Raw genomic sequence first — 21840 nt, 5'->3', positions numbered from 1 at the left:
ATCATGGCCTTAGGTGGGAAGTCGTTAAAGAAGGAGAAACCAGCAGTGAAAACAAACCAATCATTGGGAGACCAGCAATGTCAGACAACTTGAACCCCTCCTTCATCAAGAACTCAATGACGGCAGGTTGCTTGTGCTTGAAATCCATTATTTTCCTGCAATGAAAATGAAGAAAAAGAGCTGCTATGGAGGAAAAGTCACTCTACAAACATGTAAAATTTGAATGACCGACGTAAATTCATCAAAAAGTTATGCCTAAATTTGCATTACCTTTTGTACAGCCCTCGTATGTGTGGTAACATTTGTCTTATAAATAATGCAATAATTTAGCAACAGCCTTGTGAGGGTTTTTCAATGCTGCATTTCAGGAATAAAAGCTTTTTTTAAAAAAACAGTAAAAATAAAAAACTTACAAAAATTTTATTATAAAATGTGTTGGTGTAACCAGTCTATACAGGCACCCCTAAAGCCCCATCAATATTTTTTGTACTGATTACAGGACGACGTTGGCTACAAAAGGACCACCCAGGAGATGATTCATGGTTGTCGTTCTCATCTCCATCTAAGAAATATTCCAGTTCCTCATCCCTTTCTTAATTCAGCCGGAAAGCCACTAAAGATGGTCCCGCATGTAATCAAAAAGTTATGCCCACATTTGCATCACTTTTTGTACAGCCCCTGTATGTGTGGTAACATTTGTCTTATAAATCATGCGATAACTTAGCACTAGCCTTGTGAGGGCTTTTCAACGAGGCATTTCAGGAATAAAAACTTTTTTTTTTTTAAAAACTGTAAAAATAAAAATTTTACAAAAATTGTATTATAAAATTTGTTGGTGTAACCAGTCTATACAGGCACCCCTAAAGCCCCATCAATATTTTTTTTTACTGATTCAGGCACCCCTAAAGCCCCATCAATATTTTTTTTACTGATTACAGGACAGATCACCCAGGAGATTATTTATGGTTGTCATTCTCATCAAAATCTTAGAAATATTCCAGTTCCTCATCCCTTTCTTAATTCAGCTTGAAAACCACTAACGATGGTCCCGCACTTAATCAAAAAGTTATGCCCACGTTGGCATTACTTTTTGTACAGCCCCCGCATGTGTCTTATAAATCATGCGATAACTTAGCAATAGCCTTATGAGGGCTTTTTAACGGTGCATTTCAGGAATAAAAACTTTTATTAAATAAACAGTAAAAATAAAAAATTTACAAAACTTTTATTATAAAATGTGTTGGTGTTACCAGTCTACACAGGCACCCCTAAAGCCCCATCAATATTTTTTGTACTGATTACATTACGGAGTTGGCTACCAAAGGATCACCCAGGAGATGATTTATGGTTGTCGTTCTCATCTCCATCTTAGAAGTTTTCCAGTTCCTCTTCCCTTTCTTTATTCAGCTGGAAAGCCACTAAAGATGGTCCCACACTTAATCAAAAAGTTATACCCATGTTTGTATTACTTTTTGTACAGCCCTCGGTTGTGTGGTAACATGTGTCTTATAAATCATGCGATAACTTAGCAATAGCCTTGTGAGGGCTTTTCAATAGTGCATTCCAGGAATAAAAACTTTTTTAAATAAACAGTAAAAATAAACATTTACAAAAATTTTATTATAAAATGTGTTGGTGTTACCAGTCTATACAGGCACCCCTAAAGCCCCATCAATATTTTTTGTACTGATTACAGGACGGAGTTGGCTACAAAAGGATCACCCAGGAGATTATTTATGGTTCTCGGTTTCATCTCCATCTTAGAAATATTCCAGTTCCTCTTCCCTTTCTTTATTCAGCTGGAAAGCCACTAAAGATGGTCCCGCACTTCTTTGATGCAGCGGTAGGAACACTTTAATGTGGATATAAGTGTTATCTCCGGTCTCAACCTGAAAAGATCAAAAGTTCACAAGAAAAAAAATTACACGTAACTTTTGTATTCTCACAGATATTTTAGTTATATTTTTAGCTAGGCCGGACATACATGGGACGAATTTCGAAAGAGTTTTCTTTCTAAAATCTTATCTAAGAATTTTCGTTTGAAATTCGCACCATTGGGTGGGCTGCAGCAATGGCCGATTTTTGTGCGGCCATCGAATTTGAGTGATCGGGCATGTTGAAAATTTTTTGAAAAACAAACAATTTTCCAATCAATGATGGGAGAATCCTGTGAGAAATATAATAAAAAAAAGAAATGCGCATGAGCGCAAGAAAAGAGAATTCCTGGAAAGAAAAGGAAATTCCCTGAAAAAAAAAAAGATTCCCGGCCACTAAATAAATTATTTTCTGTAGCAACATGAGGTGAAATTGAAAGCTTGGTTGGTTGAATTTTGAAATCAATGGTGGCATCCTCGGATCAAGGGCAAGAAATTTCTGATTTTCGAAAAAAAAAAAATTGTTGAGGATTCGACCCATGTATGGCCTGCATAAGGCTGTATATCAGGAATATGACCCCATACAAATTGATTAAGTATGCCTCTTCAAGCTCTAGTAGGCCCTTATATGCTGACAACCACTGGGATTCAGGGCCGGCGCTATATATAGTCGAGAAAGGTCCTGGCCTAGAGCGCACCACCAACAGGGGGTGCCGCTGACACTTGTAAAGAGTGAGGTGTGATCCATACCAAGAGGGGACTTAGTAATCCTGTCTCCGGCTGCCTAACACAGTTCTGTCCCGCACAGCCACGGCATCCCCACTGAGTCTGCACCCGATGCTTCAGTGACACTGACAGAGAGATCAGTGTGAGCAGGGCTGCTCACACTGATATGAGTGCATATTTTTATTAAATAAATGTGTTTTACAGTCCACACTTAGATGCGCCTCTCTCTCTTTTTGTCTTCAGCTTGGTGGAACCCCTGGCTTATTGGTTTCTAGACGGCAGCCCTATATGTTGGACTTCCCCCCCCCCCCCCTTCATTTAAGACTTACATGGACCCTTTATGGACTTTTTTCTACTGTGTGGCTCATGCGCCTGTTACATGTTTTTTATCTTGGAATATGGATATGACTATCTGTATGCTTCCCAGGAGATAATGGAAGAGATCGAGGAAAAGAAAGGGGCTTGGTGTGATGAAGCAATCTGGGACTTTCTCTATGTCCCTAAACCATACTGGAACAAGTCCAAGTCACAGCTATGGGACACCTTTCAATCTGTCATGGCAAACTGGAAACTGTGGCGGTCCATTTACATCGATCGAGTGGAAGTCAACCGCCCAGATAGATAGGGCCAAGCCTGGGCCATGAGCATTCGAAAATCTGAGGGAAAGATTGTCCGCATACCGCATCCTGATCATTTCTACTAAGGTATGCAGAGTTCTTGTTCCTGTCAGGAAAATCGAGTTACTAAAGGGGCTAGTTATCCTGAAGCGTGTAAAATGTTGATTGGAGAGAGAGAGTTACAAAGGGGCCAGTGGAGTTCTGTTGACATCAAAGTTGCTGTTAGGGTAGAGGCCCTATTACTGAATCCCCTTCCCTTCTATCTATGCAAAAGAAGATGGGATCCAGGGAAACTGCTACAGCTTCTCCACCTGGGAGAAGGACTTCTGCCACAAAGAACTTCTCCTGTTAAAGCCAGATGCTGCTACCTGGAGGGAGCAAACCCCCTACTTCACAGAGACTTCCTGTAAAGGACTTTTGTGAAGATCTTCTTGGTCGTTGTGTGTTAGTTAGCTTGGCAGGATTTGTTCTGTTTTGTCCATTACAAGTGCACAACAGAGCGATGAGTCAAGTGTGCCCTTAGGGGACCGGCGGTGTTGGACATCCCTATGAGAATGTTAGAGCTAGAGATGAGAAGATCACCTCTATGGGGAGGGCAATCTCACCGTAAGCATATAGGATGTACAAATTGCTGTGTACTCGCATTTTCCTTTTTAGGCTTGCAGAGGATCTTCGGGCCTTGGAGAGGCCATTCACTGTCCTCATTGTACATATGTAAAGTTGTCATGTGTAGTTTAGTCAGTTAGGATATTTACCTTTACCTGTCAAGCAGATTTTTGTTTGGCGGAGGGTGCATTGGTCCAAATGAACCCGGTACCTTTCTATGTATAAATATTGTACAGCAGAGATATACATTTTTTTCACTAAATTTATTGTACTCACTGGCCACATATGGGGTATGCCTCATGGCCCTGTACATATGTTATTTCCCTTTTCCCCCTTTACAAGTTTGTGGATACTCTTTGTAAATTTTTGTACAGGTATTTTTGTAGGGGCGGATGCCCAGAGCCAATGAGGACATGGCTCAGTTTGGCGGGGGGGTAGATATAGCACCCTTCTAGGTAGGTGCTAGAGAGAAAGTATAGTTTTGAGTCCTGTCTGCTTACCAGAAGGACTGCAGGTAAATCTACCTTGTTCTCTGCCTACCAGATAGCAGGATCTGTTAGTGAGGTCTGCTCATTGTGCTCAGGTGCAACTTGTCTGCAGAGTGTTTCACACTGGTCCAATAGAGAGGCATATTGGACAGTTGAAGGAAACCTGACAAATGACTGCACGGGCGTTTGATACAGCCCTGGTGATTTGGCAGAGGAAAAGTGCCTCTGTGTATGCTGGGATACTGTATAAAAGCCAGGAGCACATGTACTGGGGGTCTTTCAGCTGCATAACGGAGTCCTGGAGGGAGGGAGCTGTTGCCTCCTCCTCTGTAGAGGTGTCATGCAGCCTCAGGTAGTCGACCTGAGGGCCTGGAGAGTGCTAGTGAGGAACTGAACCCAGAGGTCCGGCGAAGCTGACTGAAAGGGGAGACGCTGGAGGATCTGATTCTTCAGCATAGTGAGTACAGATCTGTGTCAAGGGGCCTGACCTGAGGGGGGGGGGGCATCCTGGCAGCTAGAAGAGTCAGTGGATGGGTGTCAGTAAAGGGGATGCTAGTGATAATGTAGATTCATCAAGTCTATTGATGGAGAGAAAAAAGCAAGGAGACTTTTCCATACATGTGGCAATATGGATTAAGCAGTGCAGCTGCTTCCACACGCAACCTGGTGAGTCCAAGTGAGAGTTGTCCTTATCCATTGTGAATAGTTACAGTTGGATTATCCCACTATTCCCTTCTCCCATCCAAGTTCCAAAATAAACACTAAAAACCAATACCCCTGTTTATTGAGTGATAAGCCATCGGGATTAAGGAGGGATGTGTGAACTGTTCCCTAAGTGACTGTATGCTGGTAATCTGAGGCAAGCCCTATGAGGACAGTGCTACACTTCAAACTTATGGAACACCTCCACCCTCCCAGGTTCAGGTGCAGGCACATCATTTTTCTCCTTCCTCCTCCCAGACTTTCTTTTTGCCTCCAATCGCTCCATATTATCATGAGACAATCCTGACTGCAAAGCTCCCTCCCCTTCCATTCCACCATGAGCCCACAACATCATCCACCTCACTCTCCCCACTTACCAGAGCAGTCTCCCCACCCTTCAGCACCCCCACCATAATTCACTTCATTCCCCGCTGCAATGCGCCCTCCGGTCCCCAACGCCAGGGAATGGGGGTCGATGCAACCATGCAAATTGAGCCATCTCCCTCCCCAGCCCCCATTACCTCTGGTGTGACTGACACAGGAGGATCAGACACAACATCCATAAACACCAACTCGGGGGCACAACACAAGGGGATGGCACAACATTGAGTGAATCATCAGACACTGATTGCATTGAGACAACAGGGACAGATACATTGGGGACCCATGAAACAGTCCCCCCTCTCCTCTGCCTCCTCCATGTCCAGGCGAAAAAACTCTTTCATCAAAGCAGACTGGTTATGCCAGGCCTCAGGGCACTGGCTGTACGCATGCCCAAACCTATCACAAAGATTGCATTTGATCTTATTTCAATCTTTAGCCAAATGCCCCAGGCCCTGACACAGAGAGTACTTCATCTCTGAACATAAGGAAGTGAAATGACCCAGAGAACTGCACTTATTACAGAGCTTGGGCTGTCCAGGGTAAAACACAACAATCCTATCCTTCCCTATGAAGACTGGGGAGGGAAGATGCTGGACCACATTCCCACACATGCAACCTCATCTGCACCGACCACCTGCCTGTCCATATGCCCCTCTCATCCACAATCTTCTTCAATGGGGCAGAAGCTCCCCAAGTCTCCTCAGTCAGACAGACAGGTCAGCAGAAGGAATGGATTCATTCCTTACCAGGATGGTGACATTCTTCACTAGAGGTTGGTGTGAGACAAGTTTTGGGTCGAGTCCCTCTTACTCCGGCAGACCCCTATACACATACTTCTCCCAAAACATATCAAGAGACTCGGGCGAACAAAGGAGAGATCATACTCATAGGAGCCTACCGGACTGATCAGAGCAAAGATGTCATCTGCCTTGAAACCCATCGCCAAATACTTGTCCACAACCAACCTCCTTACAGGGGGGAACCCCTACCTTCCCACCTGAGCACCACTACACAACCCTTGACAAAGGCTACTCTGTTAGCCGAAAACGCATCGGGTCAACGTTTTTGATGAATTCTCTGTGACACATCCAAGCAATCCAGCCTGGAGAAACAGAGTCTCTTTCATCAAAAAATAAAGTCACACATACTGCACCACTGTCACGGAAACTCTTTTTCCAAACCTAGCATTTTTCTATGCACCTTGGGTCTGTAACCCAAACACCTCACATCACCACAAATGTCTTTTAAAATATCTTTATTGAATATACAATTGTATTCGCAATAAATTGCAATCATCTATTTTATACAACTGTGTATCCTTCACTTGCCCGTAAAAGTCCCACCTCTTGGCCTGAGAAACCAACCCATACCCCACACCAGACTCTAAGGGACGGAGGCAAAACACAACTACAAACTCTCCAGAGATCAACCAAAAAAACAGCAGCTTTCTTGCTTTCCTGCTGTCCTACAACTGATCGGCTCGATGGTTATGATGCCTAATGTACCTCTATGTGTAGCGGTCACACATAACATGCTTCTGCTCATTGTAGAAACACTCAAAACTATAAAAAATGTTACATAAACCCAACAACATTACCTTGAAAAAGTAATTCTTGCCGGCAACAACCTGAGTACTGACGAGGATTGCCTTAAATCTGCTGGGGTTGATCCCGGACAGTTGCACAAACTCTTTCTTCACCTGGAAACAACATACAAACTGCATCAGGTTTGAAAAGACTCAAATATATTCATCGCTGATTGCATCAGACTATCCAGGTAGTGGCTACTGGAGAGAAATCATGTATGAAGGGGAATCTGAAAGGTCAGAGAACATATCAAAATTATATATTTCTAAATCTAATATATGACTGCATAAGAATTATATACATATATATATACATATATACATACAATATCTCACAAAAGTGAGTACACCCCTCACATTTTTGTAAATATTTTATTATATCTTTTCATGTGACAATACTGAAGAAATGACACTTTGGGGTTGATTTACTAAAACTTGAGTGCAAAATCTGTTGCAGTTCTGCATGGTAGCCAATCAGCTTCTAACTTTAGCTTGTTCATTTAAACTTTGCCATTAAAACCTGGAAGCTGATTTCTTACTATGCAGAGTTGAACCAGATTTTGCACTCTCCAGCTTTAGTAAATAACCCCCTTTGCTACAATGTAAAGTAGTGATTGTACAGCTTGTATAAGAGTGTAAATTTGCTGTCCCCTCAAAATAACTCAACACATAGCCATTAATGTCTAAACCGCTGGCAACAAAGTGAGTACACCCCTAAGTGAAAATGTCCAAATTGGGCCCAATTAGCCACTTTCCCTCCTTGGGGTCATGTGACTCGTTAGGTCTCAGGTGAGAATGGGGAACAGGTGTGTTAAATTTGGTGTTATCACTCTCACTCTCTCATACTGGTCACTGGAAGTTCAACATGGCACCTCATGGCAAAGAACTCTCTGAGGATCTAAAAAAAAGAATTGTTGCTCTACATGAAGATGGCCTAGGCCAGTGATGGCAAACCTTGGCACCCCAGATGTTTTGGAACTACATTTCCCATGATGCTCATGCTCTCTGCAATGTAATTGAGCATCATGGGAAATGTAGTTCCAAAACATCTGGGGTGCCAAGGTTTGCCATCACTGGCCTAGGCTATAAGAAGATTGTCAAGACCCTGAAACTGAACTGCAGCTCGGTGGCCAAGACCACAAAAGGGTTTAAGAGGACAGGTTCCACTCAGAACAGGTCTCTCCATGGTAGACCAAAGAAGGTAAGTGCATGTGCTCAGCGTCATATAAAGAGGTTGTCTTTGGGAAATAGGCGTCTGAGTGCTGCCAGCATTGCTGCAGAGGTTGAAGGGGTGGGGGGTCAGCCTGTCAGTGCTCAGACCATACGCCGCACACTGCATCAAATTGGTCTTCATGGCTGTCGTCCCAGAAGGAAGCCTCTTCTAAAGATGATGAACAAGAAAGCCCACAAACAGTTTGCTGAAGACAAGCAGACTAAGGACATGGATTACTGGAACCATGTCCTGTGATCTGATGAGACCAAGATAAACTTATTTGGTTCAGATGGTGTGAAGCGTGTGTGGTGGCAACCAGGTGAGGAGTACAAAGACAAGTGTGTCTTGCCTACAGTCAAGCATGGTGGTGTACGTTTCATGGTCTGGGGCTGCATGAGTGCTGCCAGCACTGGGGAGCTACAGTTCATTGCTCGGCACCAAGGAGACCCCCCCCCCCCCCACACACACACACAACACAGCACGCAGATGGCAAACAATACGCCGGTGCCACAAGTGACGCCATGCGCACAGAGCACAGGCGTGGCGTTGATGCACATTGAGAGCCCACCAATCCAAAGGTGGAGCGGAAGGAGGAAAGGAAGGCCCCAGGTGGGCATCGCAGCTCCCGGAAATAAGGAAACCATGAATGCCAACATGTACTGTGACATACCGAAGCATAGCGACATACGGAAGCAGAGCATGATCCTCTCCATTCAGAGACTGGGCTGCAGGGCAGCATTCCAACATGATAACGACCCCAAACACACCTCCAAAATGACTACTGCCTTGCTAAAGAAGCTGAGGATAAAGTTGATTGACTGGCCAAGCATGTCCCCACACCTAAACCTTATTGAGCATCTAAGGGGCATCCTCAAAGGGAAGGTGGAGGAGCACAAGGTCTCTGTCATGGAGAAGTGGAAGAGGACTCCAGTGGCAACCTGGGAAGCTCTGGTGAACTCCATGCCCAAGAGGGTTAAGGCAGTGCTGGAAAATAATGGAGGCCACACAAAATATTGACACTTTGGGCCCAATTTTAACATTTTCACTTAGGAGTGTACTCACTTTTGTTGCCAGAGGTTTAGACATTAATGGCTGTGTGTTGAGTTATTTTGAGGGAGCAGCAAATTTACACTGTTATACAAGCTGTACACTCACTACTTTACATTGTAGCAAAGTGTCATTTCTTCAGTGTTGTCACATGAAAAGTTATAATAAAATACTTTTGTGAGATACTGTATATCTATAATGCGTTATTGTGATCATATTAAGGCGTTGTTCCATTAACCTGCATACTTTGTGAACAAAAATATGTTCTTGATAAAATCAGTAACTTACAATATATAAAACTATGAAGTATTTTTTAACATTTCCAGTGACTAATTTCTTCTGTTATGGAATGCAATGGGAGGTTAGTACTCATCACATTGTGTGCCTGTACTATGTACATTATGTACTCTCCTAGATGTTTCATTCTTCAGGGAGTTTACTGGGTTTCCCCTCTAGATATTGGTACTTTGATCTCACAGAGTTCATCATTTACCACCTACAGACACAAACCTGATAGTTACAATACAACTCCATGAACAGTCTCTTTGATGTAGTTTTGGGACACAATAATGGTTTAGCTGGTGCAGCATTTAAAGTTAAAATAAAGTTTCTTTAAAAATGAATAAATAACCACTTGCTTACCGGGCACTTATACCCCCTTCCTGCCCAGGCACATTTTCAGCTTTCAGCGCTGTCACAATTTGAATGACAATTGCACGGTCAGGCAGCACTGTACCCATATGACATTTTTATCATTTTTTCACACAAATGAGCTTTCTTTTGGTGGTATTTAATCACCGCTGGCTTTTTATTTTTTTGCTAAACAAACAAAAAAAGACTGAAAATTTTAAAGAAAAAAACAAAAATGTTTTCATATTTTGTTATAAAATTTTGCAAACAGGTAATTTTTAGCCTTCACTAATGGGCACTAATGAGGTGGCACTGATGGGCTGTACTAATGTGCACTGATGGGCACTGATAGGTGAAATTGATGGGCACTCATGGGGTGGCACTGATGTGCACTGATCAGGAGGCACCGATGAGGCTGCACTGATGGGCACTGATAGGCTGCACTGATAAGTGACACTGATGATGAGGCACTTATTGGCACTAATTGGCAGCATCTATGGGCACTGATAGATGGTACTGGTGGAGAGCACTGGAGGGCACTGATTAGCAGTAGGGAATGGGCTTCATGTTCAAGTCAAACCTAAGTTGGACTCGAACACATCCTGTTCGCCGAATGGCGAACAAATGGGCTTCTTCGCGGGAACTTCGAGTTCCTGCATCCGTGATGCACTGCAAAACGGCAGTGCATTATGTGATTGGCCAAAGCCCTCTATGCTTTGGCCAGTCAAATCATCTGTGCCATGATTGGCCAAAGAAAGGTGCCTTTAGCCAATCATGGCTCAAGGGCGGCCCATGTTGAGGGCATGTGGCCTGGTATGGTTAAGGAGAGGGGGCGCTCGCTTGCCCCCACCCCCATTCTGGCCAGCCAGGCTGTGTGCTCGGATAAGGGTTTGGTATGGATCTTAGGGGGGAACCCCACTGCATTTTATTTTATTTTTTTTTATTTTGGCGTGGTGGCAAGAGGCCTGGTATGGACTGGGGGGGGGGGGACCCCACACCGTTTTTTTTTCATTTTTTTTATCTGTATTGCCAGGAGCCGACAATACAATACAGGCGCGAGCAAGTTTAAATTACATTTTTTGCTTTAGAAATGTCAGTATTGCTGCAGCAGGCTCCATACATCTCACAAATGCGCCACTTTACAGGCACATTAAGAGGCACAATATTTAAAGGAAGTTTTCATTTTTATTGTTTCACTTTAAGCATTATTAAAATCACTGCTCCTGTAAAAACGATTATTTTTTTTTTTGCAATGATTGATGTCCCCAAGGGCAGTACCCAGGTTTCCATACACTTTTTAGGGCCAATAACTTGCATTTAAGCCTTTAAAATTAGGACTTTTGATTTTTCATGTTCGTGTCCCATAGACTTTAATGGAGTTTGCATGTTCGCTAGACCATTTCCCCTGTTCAAGATATTCTGGTGCAAACTGAACAGGGGGGTGTTCAGCTCATCACTAATTAGCAACACCGGTGGGCACTAAGGGGAACAATGTCCCTATAACAGAAGCCGGTTAACGGCTTTCTTCTTTTTTTCATGCTGACAGCATGAGGGGGGAAAAAGCCAATTACGGCTTCTGTTTACTTCTGTGATCAGCTGTCATTGGCTGACAGCTGATCACATGGTAACGTTATTGGCCCTTTTCCTTTTCCCAAGGACTCGGTGATCACAGAGTGTGGTGCCTGTGAGCCATCTGGGGAGTGTGGGCAGCTCGAGAACAGATGAAATGTCCATGTATGCACTCCTGGCAAAGGAAGCCCACGCTGTAGCCATCTTTCGGCTATAGCACGAGCGCCAAGTGGATAACAAACATGTTATACTTTCCATCTCTGTGCAGTTGGTTTTGCACAGAGCAGCCCAGATTCTCCTCTTCTTCTTGGGTCCCTCCCCGGTGCTCTTGGCCCCTCCCTCCTGCTGAGTGCCCCCACAGCAAGCAGATTGCTATAGGGGCACCCAAGCAGGTTTGCTCCCGAGCTGCAGCTCTGCGTGTCCATTCACATACAAAGCCCCGCCCTCTCTCTCTGCTCATTGGCTCAGTGGCTCTGACTGAAAGCAGTGGGAGCCATAGGGAGGCAGAGTCCCTGGACTGCACTCGTTTACATTGCTGGATCGAGATGGGCTCAAGTATTAGGGGGGGCTGGAAGGGCTGCAGTACAGAAAAACTTTTTTACTTTCATGCATAGAATGCATGAAGGTAAAAAACCTTCTGCCTTTACAACCGCTATAAGGTCAGTTTCACACTGATCCGCGGTACTTTGGCCACAGCACAGATATACCAGGGGTTTTCATGCAGTTAACCTGTGCTTTCCTCTGTGTGTTGTCTGAAAGCACACCAGAAGTCCTGCATGCAGGACTTTTGGTGAGTTAAAATAAACGTGTGTGCTTCTATAATAATCCTAAAATGATTCCGGTTTTTGCATCAACTGAAAGTGATGCCACTAGCCCCATGGGACACGTTGCATCACTGAGGAAGTCGCGTGACCTGTGACACAACGTGTCGGGCGGAGCTAGTGACGTCACTTCCGGTTGCCGCAAAAACCAGAGGTGTGGTGAGACATACTGCTCATTTTGTTTTTAATATAGAGTGTATTTATAAATAAAAGTTTTTAACTGGTACCACGTGATGCGCTATGAGAGTTCTCCCCTTCTTTTGAGCTGCAAGCTAGGTGGAGGCGGCGAGGATCAAGCTCTTAAAGTGACCTTGCACATAAGGTGGCTGCTAAAGGTTGAAAATGGAGCTGCATGAACAACGTATGAAAGCGCAAGTAACCTAAAGTTTTAGGTCAGATATTAGGGTGTGCAGGCATCGCACTCGTTGACAGTCGGGGCACTGGGGCACGTTCATTTCAAGCACTTTGGAAGAAATAATCTTTATGTCACGGATTGAACACATATATAATTTCAACACAGAATGTGAATGTTTTAATGACAATAAATAAAGGTGAACAGTGGTTTTCACACTATATCACACATATCTGACACTTACACTTATTTGGACTTTGGTTGAAGCGATATACACAGTATATGTTATTTCACATTATTTGATGCCTTGTTTATTATATATCTATTTTCCCTGTATATGTGATTTATTGAGAAATATTCGACATCAGCAGTGATAGTGAGATATATATTGATGTTTGTTAACACTAGAAATTGATTTAATGTTAATTTGGTAATAGTGCACCATTTATTAATATTAGTAAGGACTTTTGGAGCGCTTTCAGAAAACACATCAAGACTGCCTAACCTCATAGGAAAGTACGGGAAACCTGCATGAAAATCGTGGCTATACTGCACTGCAGCCAAAGAGCAGTGGAGCAGTGTGAAACCGGCCTGACTGGAGCGAAGGCCTAGACTGGTACAATGGCTTAGGTTGGTGGAATAGCAATTGGGTTTACCAGCCTCACACCCACCATATAGACAAATGGAGTGGGGTAGCTCTTGTTCTGGGATGACGGCATATGACGGGTCTTTACCCATGTGATCAGCTGTGTCCAATCACAGCCAATCACATGTAAACAAGGAGATGCCGTTTATCGGCTCTCCTCACCTGATGGGAGCCGATCAGTGGCATCTCCTCACAAGGGAGACTTGTATAGGCAATCAGATCACAATGCAGCCCCAAAAGTGCCCATCAATGATGCCACTCTGTGCCCATCAGTGACACCACTCAGTGTCATCTGTGCCCATCAGTGTCTGCCCATCAGTTGCACCCAGAAATACTGCCCATCAGTGCCGCCTATCAGTGCCCATTAGTGCCAACCATCCGTGCCACCTATCAGTGCCTATCAGTGCCACCCATCTGTGCCGCCTATCAGTGCCCATTAGTGGTGCCTATTAGTGCCCATTAATGCTGCCCATCAGTGTTCATCAGTGCTGCATATCAGTGCCACCTATCAGTGCCCATCGGTGCTGCATATTAGTGTCTCCTCATCAGTGCTACCCCATCATTGCCCTTCAGTGTTGCCTCATCAGTTCCATCAGTGCAGCCTATCGGTGCCCATCAGTGCAGCCTCATCAGCGCACATCAGTAAAGGAGAAAAATTACTTATTTTCAAGATTTTCTGACGGAAACTAAGAAACATTTTTTTTTTTGCAAAATTTTTGGACTTTTTTAGTTTTTAAGCAAAAAATAAAAAACCCAGCGGTGATTAAATACCACCAAAAGAAAAATCTATTTTTGGGAAGAAAATGGTAAAAAATCATTTTGGGTACAGTGTCACATGTGTAATTGTCCTTCAAAGTGCGCAGTGCTGAAAGCTGAAAGTTGACATTGGGCCTGATATGGGTCTGCCATGGTTATCAGTGACACCTTCAGCCCATTTAAGCTGAATACCCAAGTGTGAGATTTGAGTCAAAGACCTCTTTGGTTTGTTTTGTTTATTTGATATTGGGGATGGGAGAAGGGAATGAGTGGGATACTCCTCTGGCTCAACTAGGTACAAAATGGGACACTTTGGAGAAAAATGCCGCCTAGCGCTGTCTTGGATCCCGACCAACACTTGCTGTCGCTTGAAAAACACTTACTTGCTGTACTGTACTTGAACTTGACTTCTGACACTCTGGTTAGCTCAAAAGTCCTGGACTGTACTGAGAACTGACGTCTGATGCTCTGGTTAGCTCAAAAGTCCTGTGAACAGCCCCCTCCAGTCCTTCCTGACTGAGGTAGCTTCTGTAACTGCTTGTGCTGCTGCAACTCTAAACACTGTACACTGCACGCTGTATACTTAACTCTTCAGGGCCCAACTGCTGGCACCCCATTTACACTTCAGGGTCCTCTCACTAGGCACCCCCTCTACACTTCAGGGTCCTCTCACTAGGCACCCCCTCTACACTTCAGGGTCCTCTCACTAGGCACCCCCTCTACACTTCAGGGTCCACACACTGGCACCCCCTTTACTCTTCAGGGTCAACACTGGCACCCCCTTTACACTTGCTTCTGCACCGGCTAGCTAGCTCCCGGATCCCTCTGACCTTCACCGGAGCGGTCCCCTCTCACTAGGCAGACCCCCAGGGGCAGTTTGCAGTACTCACGAACTGGGAATGCTTTCCTGAAACTGGACCCCTCTCAGCTCCGCTGGTCCTCGGCACACCAGATCCTCTCTGCAGCTCAGCTCAGCCCTCTGTCCCCTCAGGCAAGCCACCTGGGACACCCGATTCCTATGACAGGAGGAGAGAAAGCTGTACTCTCCCTCCTGGGACTCTGCTTCCCGCCAAAGATGCTGCTTAATGGGCTCCCCTCAAACTTATACCCATTCCCAGAATGCTGTGCGGCAGAATCTGTCTGCTTTTCTGTGGTAGATACAATCCTGGGTGTGCCACTGGCTGGGTTTCCTCCACTGCCCAATGAGAGCCCTCTCATTGAGCACAGTGGGGAGACTCCCCAGTCTCAGCAGCCACACCTGGGAACCATGACAGCCCAGCTGAAAATCATGGCCCTGCTGTTAAGCAATCAAGGTCCACTATACTTTACCTAGCACCTCATTTGTAGGGTGCTACATCAGTCTTCTGTAATATTCTACTTTTCTAAGATACTGAATTTTGGGATGTCACTAGCTGTAAGCTATAATCATCAAAATTGAAAGAAATAAAGGCTTGAAATATATCACTCTGTCTGTAACGTATCTATATAGTATAAATGAGTTTCACTTTTTGAATTGAATTACTGAAATACATTAATTTTTGGATTATATTCTAATTTTATGAGATGTACCTGTGTGTGTTATATGTGTCTATGAATCAATACTGTGACTATACATTTTATTATGCGTAGATGTATTTTGTTATTAATACCATTTAATGACATAATCAGCAGTATATAATTACTGTAACAATTTGTTCCAGGTGTGAAATCTTCTGGAAAGGGTTGGCCCCGCAGCCAGGGAAAATATGCATCTCTATATGGTAATGAGACCTCTTGACTGCCAAAAGCACCCATTACCTCCACCTAGCACAGCAGGAAATGCTGGAATATTGCAAGGATTAAAATCCATAATATCCATCCCTGTTACCCAACCTGAAGGTTCTTTACACTCAAGGCTAGATATCGTCCTCTTGGTGAACCACCGGACTTTTGACCATACACAATACAATATGATTGCACAATCTCCTTTAGCTCTTATAAACATTGAGATTAAGTGCAATTTGGATGGACGGGGTCTAGGTGAGCCCTATCATTTTATAGTTATAATAATTCCAAAGGAGATTTCACAATCAGAGTGTAAGCTTTAGGGGCCGGTCTGTCCCAATGAACATTTGTATATATATTTTTTTCCACAAAGTAAAACAAACATTCCATAGGGCATCACATGGTCCATTCAAGGTCTTTAAGGCCCCGTTCACATACGAGCGATGCTACTTCCAGGGGCGACCTCCGAGGTCGCTCAGAGCGGCCGGCATGGACTTCATAACATTGAAGTCTATGGCGGTCGCCTCCTGGTCGCCCCAAAGAAGCTCCGGACCCTTTTTCTAAGTCGGAGCGACTTGTGTCGCTCCTATTAGAACGGGTCCGCAGCTTCCCTATGGAAGGTGACCTGTGAGGCGACCAGGTCGCCTCACAGGTCGCCTTAGTGTGAACGGGGGCTAAACATCAGGGGTCTCCAAAATTTCTAAACAAAGGGCCACTTTACTGTCCTTAAAAATTTAGGGGGGCTGAACTGTGGCCACTGGGAGAAGAAAGTGTGAGTAAGTGGGAGTAAACATGCCTAATCATTGGTATCAGTGGGAGGAATAGTGTCCCATCATTGGCGTCAGTGGCTGGAATGGCGCCCCATCTTTGGTAAAAGTGGGAGGAATAGTGCCCCATTATTTGTTTTTTTTAATAGAAAATAAGTTTATTTGTGCTGTATAAATACAATACAAAATACAAAAACACATTAACACGTGAATTTCACACCTGTGAAACACTTAAAGTGAATTTAGTGAAACAAGGTATACCTTCACCAAACAAAAGAAGAGGTACAATGATACAATGTTATAAATATCTCACTCAGCAGCAACCCGCCCTGGTAATATATCGATTACACCATATCTATGAGCATTAATCAAACAGTCATATCCATACCCCGGCACCACTGCCTCCCCCCATCCCCCAAGGACTTTAGAAAAAATAAAATCACAAAAAATGTATACATTAAATGTATGAGTATTCTCTAACCACCGACTCAAGATTTTATCAAATTTCTTGGGACACCAAATCAACCGTTTATAACGAAGAGCAGAATTTATTTCCGCGATCCAGTCCTGAAGAGTAGGGACTGATTCCCGCATCCACTGTCTAGCTATAAGTTTGCGAGCGCTAAAAAGAGATTCCTGAAGAAAAATGGTGAGAAATTTGTCAATGTCAGTTAGGTAACAAACCTAACACACAGGGTAAAACATCCAACTGTAAGGGGGAGCCCATATGATCATGCAAAAACGTAATAACCTGTGTCCAGTAGGCCTGAATTTCCAGACAAGACCAAATGAGATGTATAAACGTATCCAGTTGCAAGGGGCAACGAGGGCAGGAGGAGTTGTATGACCGCCTATATTTCGATATTCTGAGCGGAGTAAGATAAGCTCTATGCAAGATGTACAGGTGAGTCACACGCTCTGAAAATTTGGGCAAAGCCAACCTAGGGACCACCAAGATTTCGTCCCAATCCATCTCATCCAGGGGACCCGTATCCACAGCCCAACGAGCCTGTATCCGGGTCACCTGGCGATCGTCCTCAACCCCACACAATTCGATGTATAAGGATGAGATAAGACCCTCATGCGTATCACCCAACCCCATTATTTGTTTTAGTAGGAGTAATAGTACCCCATCATTGGTGTTAGTGGGAGGCATGGCGCCCCATTGTTGGTGTCAGGGGGAGGAATAGTGTCCCATCATTGGTATCAGTGGGAGGAATAGTGCCCCATCTTGGTATTAGTGGGAGTAATAATGCCCCATCATTGGTGTCAGTGGGCGAAATGGCTCCCTATCGTTGATGTAAGTGGGAGGAATAGTGCCCTTTATTGGTGCCAGTGGGAGGAATAGTGCTTCATCATTGGTGTCAGTAGAAGGAATGGTGCCCCATCGTTGGTGTCATTGGGAGGAATAGTGCCCCTTTCATTGGTGTCAGTAGGAGGAAGGGCGCCCCATCGTTGGTGTCAGTGGGAGGAACGGGACTCCATCATTGGTGTCAGTGGAAGGAATAGTGCCCCATCACAGGTGTCTTTCACATACCTGACTGTGGAGCCTGAGATGGAGAGGGTGGCCTCTTGAGCAATTCCCATCCAAGCACCCATGGTATTGGAGACAGGGACTGGTAGGGCAGTGGAAGGGTGCAGGTTCCAGGAAGCTGTAGTAGTGAGCTGAAGCTGGGAAACACAGGAGTCCTTCCAGTAGTAGTATAGAGTCTGGTCACAAGCCTTGTTCAGCAGCAGCAAGGCAGACAGGTGCAGAGTCAGGATCAAGGTCAGGAACAGGTAGAAGTTGGTAATATGCTGGCAGCACAGTACCAAATCAGGAAGTAGAGTCGTAGTCAGAAATCCAAGCAAGCAGCAGACATAACAGGCAGGGGTAATTCAAGAGAGGTGTCAGGAACAAGGTTAGTAGACTTTCAAGAACCAGGAACACAGGAGCCAGAGCTGAAGACAATGCTGGTTGCCACAATCAGTAGATGCATTAGCACTCCTACATGTACCTGCACGTATGCAGCATTGCTCATCCCCATACGCATTCTAGTCCCTGCTTGTCTTGTTAAGAAGAAGGTTCTTATCCAAGATTTTACAATACATTGCCCCATCCATTGGCCTCTCAATGTGGCAAAGTCAGTCTGTACCTTTAGAAGAGAAACAGCTTAAAAGCATAATGTTTCCACCTCCATGCTTGACTGTAGGGATGGTGTTCTTAGGGTCATAGTCAGCATTTTGCTTCTGCCAAACACCGCAAATCCCCATCCTCAAGAAGGCACATGTACAGGCCCATCTAAAGTTTGCCAATGAACATCTAAATGATTCAGAAAAGGATTGGGAGAAAGTAATGTGGGTCAGATGGGACCAAAATTAAGCTCTTTGGCAATAACTCAACTTTGCCGCATTAAGGGGTCAATGGACAGGGCCATGTATTATAAAATCATGGATGAGAACTTTCTTCCCTCAGCCAGAACACTTAATATGGGTCATGGATTGGTCTTCCAGCATGACAATGGACCAAAACCTAACGCCAAAGCAACAAAGGAATAGCTTAAGAAGAAGCACATGAAGGTCATGGAGTGGCCTAGCCAGACCTTAATCCTATAGAAAAGTTATGGAGGGAGATGAAACTTCAAGGTACCAAGCGACAGCCAAGAAACCTTAAGGATTTAGATACGATCTGTAAAGAAGAATGGACCAAAATCCCTCCTGAGATGTGTGAAATCCTGGTCACCAACTACAAGAGACGTCTGACCTCTGTGCTTACCAACAAGGGTTTCTCCACCAACTACTAAGTCATGTTTTGCTTTGGGATCAAATACTTATTTTACACACTGAACTGCAATTTAACCACATGGAGCGTACTGCGGCAAAATGGTTCGTTATCGTCCAGCGATGTAGGTCTACGTCGCTGGACTCCTCCCCTTGTGGGCGGCGCGTGCGCGCCACCGGAGGCTCGCGCGCGCCGCCGGAGGCTAGCTCCCGCTGTATTCAGTCACAGCGCGAGTCGGGCCAGGGGAGGAGCGGCAAAAAGTGGCCTGGACGTAAAGCAGGAAAATCCTCCGGTCCTAAAGTGGTTAATTGATAGCATTTGTTTTATGTGATTTTTCTGGATTTTTGGTTGATATTCTGTCTCTGTCATTTAAAATACACCTATGATAAAAATTATAGACCCTTCATTTCTTTGTAGATGGGCAAACTTACAAAATGTGCAGTGGATCAAATAATTATTTTCCCCACTGTACACGTATCAAGCTTCATACAGATGATCAAACAGTTGTCTATTGCTTCAATGTAAAGGTTATAAACTATAATGTATATATTTTCAAGGCCAGCTCATTTCATACCAATATTTCTATAAGAAGAATCGAATTATATACAATAGGCATGCTACCTTTCAGTACAATAAAAAATCAACTTTGTTTTGCCACATCACTCATATGGTTATTACAGGTGACAGTAGGGTATCCCAACCCTAGTCTATTAAGCTCTTGATAGGAGCACCAAATTGGTACATATAATACAGCATCAAACAAATGGAACATGCAAATGAGTTATATGCAAAATGAGACATTGTGCAAAACAGAAAATACATGGTCATAGAAAATATGTAAAGGGAAATGTATCAAAATTGGAGCAGCCAGAATCCAGAGCAGGGGTGCATGGTCAACCAGTGAGCGTCTAACTTTAATTTTCCAACCGAAACTGAACAAGCTGATTGGCCACCATACACAGCTGCTCCAGTTTTAATAAATTCACTCCATTGTGGTTTTCATTTTAGGAGTCTCAAGAAGCTTTTCTGATTAAACGGCCATTCGGTCAACCATATCCAATTGGCAGCCATTGGTAATCCCATTGCTTCTTCCATTGTAAACTTGAGACGAGCCATAGAATTAATTCCCAAGCCAATAAAAATATATTATAGCTCCCTTTAGGATTGGTTCCCCAATTCCTTACCTTGTCAAGGACAGATTGATCTTCCCTAGAAGCTATCCTGGGTCGACCGACTCCCCCAGGTACTGAATATTGATCACCCACCAAAAATTGACTCATTTTTGCACAGTAATTGACAGGCTGAGTACATCATAGAGTACCTGGGCTTATATATCTGAAGGCTGTACCATTCCACGGTGGGGGTGACTAATAAGGACTACACCCTGTGGGCAATAAGCCAACTTTTACTAGACATCAAAAAGGACACCTGTAACTGTTGCAACAAAGTCTTTGTTGTTGAAATTAGTTTTTTTTTAATTTATTGCCCCACCCACCCCCAATCAGGGGAATGGTACAAGCAGCCTGCAGGTCTCTAAAAGAAAATGTAAGGGTGGCACGCAGGTCTGCGCACTTAAAAGGCTGCATACTGTCTGACAAGATGCAGGAAAAGTTCTTAAATGTTTAGCATGATGTATATGTTATGTAGCCAAGGGCTGACATTCCATTTCTATAGGCGTGTCTATATACATTGACATATTTTCACACAGCCTCAACATAGCCTAACAATACACTGTGCATAAAAATAAAACAAAAACTATTGCAGCACTCTACCTGTTTTCGTATCTAGACAATATACAGTGCCTTAAAAAAGTATTCACACCCCTTGAAATTTTCCACATTTTGTCACAACTAAAAACGTAAATGTATTTTATTGGGATTTTATGTGATAGACTGACACAAAGTGGCACATAATTGTGAAGTGGAAGGAAAATGATAAATGGTTTTCAAAATGTTTTACAAATAAATATCTGAAAAGTGTGACGTGCATTTGTATCCAGCCCCCTTTACTCTGATACCCCTAACTAAAATCTAGTGGAATCAATTGCCTTCAGAATTAACTTAACCACTTGCCGACTGCCTAACGCCGATCTACGTCGGCAGTCAGCCCCTCACAGGCAAAGTGACGTAGGGCTACGTCACTAGCTTGTGAGGGTCTAGGGAGCGAGCGCGCGCCCCCGGAGGCGCGCTCCCACTCCCGCGTGGTCACGGACCCCCCCGCGCGTGTGACCAGCGGACCCGATGTCCGCCGGTCACTCGGCGATCGGCGGGGGAGAGGGAGAATGTCAGGCAGCTTGTGTAAACAAGCTGCCTGTCATTCTCCTCGCTGTAAAGACACTGATAAAACGGATCTAGTATGTAGATCCGTTGATCAGTGTCCTTACAGCTCAAGCCACAGCCAATCACAGTAGAAAGCACGCCCCTAGGGATACACACAGCCCCTCCCTTCCAAATAAAGTTAACCCCTTCACAACCAGTGTATTTTTACAGTAACAGTGCATATGTATAGCACTGATTACTGTAGAAATGTCAC

General features: G+C 44.2%; 2 protein-coding genes across 2 annotated transcripts in view; one reads left to right on the top strand and one right to left on the bottom strand.

Moving 5' to 3' along the window:
* LOC309547924 (cystatin-B-like) overlaps positions 1–21840 on the top strand; it is a gene marked incomplete at its 5' end in the record, with an annotated part of 1082587 nt that overhangs the window by 941322 nt on the left and 119425 nt on the right. The gene's annotated exons all lie outside the window — the stretch shown is intronic.
* LOC309545633 (cystatin-A-like) lies at positions 1683–20588 on the bottom strand (the record flags this gene model as incomplete). Its single annotated transcript, XM_082244886.1, has 3 exons — positions 1683–1889; positions 6995–7096; positions 20493–20588. 3 exons carry the CDS (start codon positions 20586–20588, stop codon positions 1761–1763), a joined length of 327 nt encoding a protein of 108 aa, XP_082101012.1. The 3' UTR covers positions 1683–1760.

Source organism: Pelophylax lessonae, assembly GCF_965119305.1.
Source record: "Pelophylax lessonae genome assembly, chromosome: 2".
In the NCBI taxonomy this organism is placed as follows: Eukaryota; Metazoa; Chordata; class Amphibia; order Anura; family Ranidae; genus Pelophylax; species Pelophylax lessonae.
This window is presented reverse-complemented; position numbering and strand designations above follow the sequence as displayed.